Here is a 7,446-nt window from a genome sequence, read left to right as displayed (position 1 = left end):
ACGCAACGGGTTTCATGAGAGAGTCAATATGCAATCCCATAAATATCGGAACAGAATAGAAGAATAAACGTGTCAAAGGAGACTCAACATCTATTTTCCCACTTCAACACGTTGATTAACAAGACGCGGAAGATCCCGGATATTTTGGATAGTTAGTTAGATGTTTACATTATAAATAACGAGTGATTGATCGAAGTCTAGGCACTTAGCATTCAGTACTCACACTTGTAATCACACACACTCATTCATTGCTTTACTTTCATAACTTCGATCAAATCACTCACTCATTCATTGTATTGTAATCAACATAAATAATAAAAGAACATAAGAAGGGTCGATTGCATCCTCCCGAGATTTTTTACTTAAGATTACTTAACTGGATCAAGGGTTTTTCCTCGTCAACAAAATTCTGCTGTCTTTACTTTTATTTGCATTTCATTAAGATCTTTACTTTTATTCGTATTTCGTTAAGATTTATACTTTATTTGGCGCTATTTTAGATTATCATCAACCGTTTTCTTATTTACTCAAAGAATTTCGATCTCAAAGATCATTTCGAACTCGTTTCTAGAACAAACTCTTAGTTTAATTATTTTTGATAAGAAAACTGTAAGTCCCAAACTATTACTAGATGGGTGCTGAAGACACCTCTATGTCAATGGTGAGTGTACTTTGCAACACAATCACTTAATCTGGATGTGACCAGTTTAGAGTAGTTGTGTACCAGGTAATCTGGAGGTTTACTTATTAAGGTGACAATGTAAATAAGTAAATACAATGCAATAGATATAAGTTACAGGTATTTATATCGATGAGACAATATGTAATTTTAAAGTGTATTTTATTTATTGATTGTTAAATAAAATACAAGGTTGTTGCGGAACCAAGATAATACAAAGATGTAAATATCCTAACAACCTATGAAATACAATTGATCTATACTTGGAAATTCTCCTAACAATCGAAACACTTAAAGTTGTGAAATGTTCCTTTTTGCGATTGAGAGAATATTGCACAAGTTCACCAATATTGCAGAATGTATGTGTTTGCAAAGTTGTTTAAATGCTTGGGCAAGGACCTCTATTTATAGTCGAAGTATGAGCATTGGGATCTCAACTTCGACGTATAAATATGGTTCACAACACACAAAAGTATTGTTAAATAATCCTTTGTGTGTACTAAATAAAGTAAGACAAAAGGTTACTTTATTCAACCACTCTACATCTTTGCACTTTTATCCACAGACAAGATTATTGTCCGGGTAAAAGGATGTAGTGTAAAAGGTCCTCCTCGTAATCAGTGTAAAGCTTTGTAAGAGCATTTACTCTGGAGGATTCTCCAATTGATTGATCTGGTAGATTGTCAACTGGGCTTCGCTGCCATTGTCAATCTCTGTCTTCCATTTGTTGTCTTCGACTTCAACTAGAAGGTCTTCAGATTCTAGTCTTCAGATCTCAACTGGAGGAAGTCATCAGTTGCTTAAACTGTACGATGCAACTGGACTTATAATATTTCGGAAAATTCTTCATGCTCTCCAGATGCAACTGGAGAGCTCCAGTTTTCAGCCAAAACTGGACCTAACAAAAACTTTTCTTTTTATTTGAAGATCCTTGAACACCAAACCCCACTTACAAATCTTCGGTTCATTAGTTGTCTAAAATCCTTTCTAAAATTATCTTAGGTAATTTTTGACGAAACAATTTGGCGCCCACCATGGGGCAAAAAGGTGTTTTTGTAATTTGATCACATTATCTTAATCCTGATTTCAAGAGTTTTTTTACCAAATTAATCCGCTAAGAATGTCGACCTCCCAAAATGCTTCTTCTGCTGTTTCTGGATCTACAACTTTGAAGAATTTAACCAAATCTACAAAAAGTAATAATAACAGGAACACTGGAAAAGCTATTGATGATTCATCTGTAGGATCTGATCCAATTGGCCCGATGTCTAAGAAGCCGGAACCCTATTTCGATCCATTTGCAGGATCACAGGTAAGAACTAATCATGGCGAAACTAACGCTAACCCAAATGTTGCTTCCATGATTAAAGGTTTGCAGGCACAATTAGCAACGACACAATCAGAAAATATCGCTAGATTTGATATTTTGGAGTCTAGAATGATAGGAAGCGAGAGCCAACGATCTCGAAGTCTAGAAGTCAGAATTCATGACTTAGAGGCTCAAGAGAATTCACCTGCAATTAATAGGAGTGTCAACTTTGAAAGAACCAGTACTCAAGGAGCGTCGGCGTCTCAATCATTGGGTCATTTATTCTTTACTCCTCCTGCAAAACTCGAATCTGCTTCCTTCTTTTATGGAGGAAATAGTTCAAATAATAACAACAATAACAATAATAATGAACAAACTCCTCCGTCTTCTACGGTGACTCCAGGTTTGACTAATTCCCCTCTTAGTTATGAAAATAATGCTAACGGTATGCAGGACAATGTGGCAAATGCGTATTTAGCAAGGGAGTTGCAGAAAATCAAGGAACTAATCTCAACAGTTCCGGGATACTGCCAGCCAATCCCAGAAGCCGATCCACAGATGTACAAGGTTTCCAGGTTTATACCGGCTATTGCTAGCGTGGAAATTCCGAAGAAATTCTCAGCACCTCATATGAAAATATATGATGGGACCACTGACCCAGAAGAACATGTGGCCCAATATTTGGAAAGAATGGAAACAGTTCCAATTCCAATGGATCTGAGGGAAGCATGCTTATGCAAAGGTTTTGGGGCTACATTGTCAGGTTCAGCCCTGAAGTGGTTATTAATTTTACCAAATGGATCTATTACTTCTTTTGCACATTTAGTTAATCAGTTTAATTTACAATTTTCTTGTAGTAGACTTTTTGAAAAGATAACGAGTGATCTTTATCAAGTCACTCAAAGGAATAATGAATCTTTAAAAGAATTTCTCAACAAGTTTACAAGGGAATCTCTGCAGATTCCAAAATTAGACATGAACATAGCAGTTCAAGCTCTGAAGATGGGATTAAGCAAAGATTCTTTATATTATCAGGATCTTGTTATGACACCTTGTAGGTCACTTGACGAAGCAAGAAATTGTGCTTTGAGGTTCATCAGGTTGGAAGAAGACGAAATACTGAGAAAGAAGATGGAGACACCATCAACATATGATCGTCCAAATAAGAGAACAGAAACTCCCATATTCCAACTAAGCACAAACAAGCCATATACGAGAGCTGTGCAACAAAATACAGTCGAGAGGCCTAGAAGTTATCAATATCCTGACTTATCTAAATATTGTTTCCCTGTTGATGTTGCAGGAATAGTAGCAGCAATGAAGAATCTTGGGGACAAAGTCAGATGGCCTCCCAAGAATCCTAAGAATGATGCAAACAAAGACAAGTCAAGATGGTGTTCCTATCATGAAGATTTTGGGCATACTATTGAAGAGTGTTTTGCTTTCAGGAGGGAAGTTGGGATACTCGTTGGCAAGGGATATTTAACAGAACTATTTGGCAAAAAGAAGGCTCAAGATATCGATATTAAAGATTTGGACAAGCAGATTCAACAACAGCCAGCGAGGCCCAAATTAACTCCGACTAATGCTAGAAATATTAATTATATTTCAGGTGGATCGGAAGTATGTGGTATATCCTATTCGGCAGCAAAGAGGAATGCAAAGGAAGGTAAATCAGAAAAAGGAGAAAAGCCACTGCAGAAATCCCATGTGCTACGAATGGATAAAGTGACTTTTGAAGAGGATGATATGGAAAGCGTCCAGGATCCTCACCACGATGGTTTGGTAGTGACTTTATATATGGCTAACCATTTTGTGCGCAGGATCTTAATTGATAATGGCAGTTCAGTCAATATCATTAGATTAGAAACCTTGAAAAGGATGGGAATCTCTAAAGAAGAAATTTGCAGGATATCCACAGTTCTCGTTGGTTTCAGCGGAGAAACGAAGAATACTTATGGCGAAATAAAATTGCCAGTTTATGTCGAAGGAGTAAATTCAATGCAAAAGTTTTGTGTTATTGACTCTTTACCTGGTTGCAATATTATTTTAGGTAGGCCATGGATACATGAAATGAGAGCTGTTCCTTCAACTTATCATCAATGCGTGAAGATCCCAACTCCCTGGGAAGTAGTGAAGATAAAAGGAGACCAGAAAGATGCTAAGGAATGTTATACGGCTTCCATGAAATCTACAAATAAATCTAATGAAGCTTAGCATTCAAGGAAGAACATTCTTGATACCAGGGAATCTGAAGATCAAGATGTAAAAGAGGTCCAGATATCAAATGAAGATCTTGCTATTAAGGTGTTCATAGGAAAGAAGATACCAGAAAATCTTGAGAAGGATCTCGTCGATTTTCTAAGCAAGAGAAGATCTACATTTGCTTGGAAGCAGGAAGATATGACAGGTATCTCTAAAGATATTATTACTCATAAATTAGGAATTCATAAAAGTTTCAGGCCTATTCAACAAAAGAGAAGAAAGTTTGCTTTGGAAAGAAATGCAATTATTCAAGAAGATGTTGAAAGGCTACTGAAGGCTAAGATAAGAGAAGTGAAGTTTCCAGAGTGGCTTGCAAATGTCGTGGTAGTGTAGAAAAAGAAGAGGAAATGGAGGGTCTGTGTGGACTTCACGGATCTTAACAAAGCCTGCCCTAAGGATCCCTTCCCATTACCCCACATAGATGCAATGGTAGATGCCACAGCTGGACATGAAATGTTGACATTCATGGATGCATCCTCAAGATTTCAACAAATTCAGATGGAGCCTGAGGATCAGAAAGCAACAACGTTTATGACCCCGACAGGTATATATTGTTACACTGCTATGCCTTTTGGATTAAAAAATGCAGGTGCAACATACCAAAGGTTGGTGAACATGATGTTTAAAGACCAACATGATATGGTTGTGAAATCTAAGAAGGCGGAAGATCATCTAAAGGATCTTGAAGTTGCTTTTGACATATTGGATCACTTTAATATGAAACTCAATCCGGCAAAATGCAGCTTTGGAGTAGGTGCAGGAAAATTCCTAGGTTATTTAGTAACCAAAAGAGGAATTGAGGCAAGTCCAGAGCAAATAAAGGTAATTATGGAGCTGAAACCACCCAGAAATGTAAAGGATATTCAGAGATTAACTGGCAGATTAGCAGCGCTGAACAAATTTATATCAAGATCATCGGCCAGATGCAAGGAATTCTATGATATGCTGAAGAAAAATAGAAAGTTCAAATGGGTGAAAAACAAGAAGAAGCATTCCAAGCATTGGAGGTCTATTTATCAACTCCACCATTATTAATGAAACCAGAAAAAGGTGAAATACTTTTTCTATATCTCTCGGTATCATCAGAAGCAGTAAGTGTTGTGCTCGTAAAAGAACACGAAGGTAAACAACATCCTGTTTATTATGTTAGTAAAAGTTTACTAAATGCTGAAACTAGGTACTCACATTTAGAAAAATTAATATTAGCTTTAATAATGGCCTCAACTAAACTTAGGCATTATTTTGAAACACACCCTATCCATATAAAAACTAATTATCCTATAAAAAGTGTGCTTAGGAAACCAGAATTATCAGGAAGATTGGCTAAATGGTCTGTTAAGTTAAGTGCTTTTAATATAACTTATGAACCTAGAACTGCTATTAAATCACAAGCCTTAGCTGATTTTGTGGCTGATTTTACTAAAGATTTACAACCAGAAGCTGATTTAGAAGTTAAAATGTTAAATGAAAATTGTGAAAAGTGGATATTGCATACTGATGTGTGCAGCAAATGTAAGAGGAATAGGTTTAAGAATCATACTAAAATCGCCACAGGGGGATATGTTACCTCAGTCTATTAGTTGTGAATTTACTGCTACTAATAATGAAACAAAATATGAAGCTTTAATAACAGGATTAGAATTAGCAAAAAAATATGGGTATTAAACCCTTGCAAGTTTATGTAGATTCTTTATTGTTAGCGAATCATTTTAATGGATCTTATGCGGTTAGAGGTGAAAAATTAATAGCTTATTTAGAAATAGTAAAAACTCTAGCTAAACACTTTGATTCCTTTAGCATAGAACAAGTCCCGAGACAAGAGAATATAGAAGCAGATGCTTTAGCTTATTTAGGATCCTCACTCAATATTCCACCCGATACTAAGATACCTATAACAAAAATAATGAATCCGGCCATAGAAACATTACAAATTAAAGCAGTTGATGAACAAGTATCAGGAGAGTCTAGCTCTGGGACAATTCAGAATCCTGGATTGAACCAATTATGAAATATTTGCTAGAAGGAATTATTCCAGAACAGGAAAATCACAGAGCTTTCAAGATGAAGGTATCATATTTCTCTATTATACAAGATAGGTTGTACAGGAAATCACTTGCAGGTCCATATTTAAGATGCTTCGAAAAAGAGGAAGCACGAGAAGTCATGAGAGAAATACAGGATGGGGAATGTGGAAATCATTCTGGAGCTAGATCATTACGCGCTAAGATATTAAGAACAGGATATAACTAGCCAACTATGGATAGAGATACGAAGGAATACGTGAAAAAATGTGATGGATGTCAATGGCATGGAAATCTATATCATCAACCAGCTGAACCGATGTATCCCATTGTTTTTTCATGGCCTTTCATGAAATGGGGGATGGATATAGTTGGACCAATGCCAAAGCACCATGTGGAAAAAGATTTATGCTAGCAATAACGGATTACTTTTCGAAGTGGATAGAAGCCGAAGCTTTTGTTCAGATAGAAGAAATAGAAGTGATTTTTTTCATCAAAAGAAATATACTCACCAGATTTGGAGTACCAGCTGAAATAATTTGTGATAATGGCTCACAATTTATTGGAAGAAGGACAAGTGGATTTTGTGAGAGTTATGGTATAAAAATGATTACTTCTACTCCCGTTCACCTTCAAGCTAATGGACAAGCAGAGTCGAGCAATAAGATTATTGTCAATAATCTTAAGAAAAGGTTGAAAGGCAAGAAGGGCTTGTGGGTAGAAGAGTTGCCATTTGTATTATGGGCTGATAGGACTACTGTAAAGCACGCAACGGGACACACGCCATTCTCTTTGGTGTTTGGAACTGAAGCAGTACTCCCACCAGAAATGATGGTGCCAACAGCAAGATGCAGTTTGCAGGCGGTCCAAGATAATAATCAAGCATTATTTGAAGATCTTGACTTGGTTGACGAATTAAGGGAAGCTACAAAAATTCGAATAGCTGCATACCAACATCAAGTAACAAAGGCATACAATAAGAACATAAGGATCAGAAGATTCAAAGTTGGAGATTTAGTGTTGAGAAAAGCATTCAGAAACACTACGAAGAAGTCTGATGGAAAGCTTGCACCAAAATGGGAAGGTCCTTACTTTATACATTCAGAAGTAGGTAAAGGATCTTATTGGCTCCAAGAGCCAGAAGGTAAAATGCTCCAAAGAGCATGGAATGC

At 36.5% G+C, this 7,446-nt stretch overlaps 1 protein-coding gene across 1 annotated transcript; it reads left to right on the top strand.

Annotated features, from left to right (window-relative positions):
• The first annotated feature begins 1,799 nt into the window (after positions 1 to 1,799).
• Positions 1,800 to 4,205, top strand: LOC122587735. Its single transcript, XM_043759897.1, has one exon. The coding sequence runs from the start codon at positions 1,800 to 1,802 to the stop codon at positions 4,203 to 4,205; it is 2,406 nt and encodes an 801-aa protein (XP_043615832.1).
• The last annotated feature ends 3,241 nt before the right edge of the window (positions 4,206 to 7,446 follow it).

Source organism: Erigeron canadensis, chromosome 2 (genome assembly GCF_010389155.1).
Source record: "Erigeron canadensis isolate Cc75 chromosome 2, C_canadensis_v1, whole genome shotgun sequence".
Taxonomy (NCBI): domain Eukaryota; kingdom Viridiplantae; phylum Streptophyta; class Magnoliopsida; order Asterales; family Asteraceae; genus Erigeron; species Erigeron canadensis.
This window is presented reverse-complemented; position numbering and strand designations above follow the sequence as displayed.

Coding starts and splice junctions, on each gene's coding strand:
- LOC122587735 (XM_043759897.1), top strand. CDS start 1,800: ATGTCGACCTCCCAAAATGCTTCTTCTGCTGTTTCTGGATCTACAACT.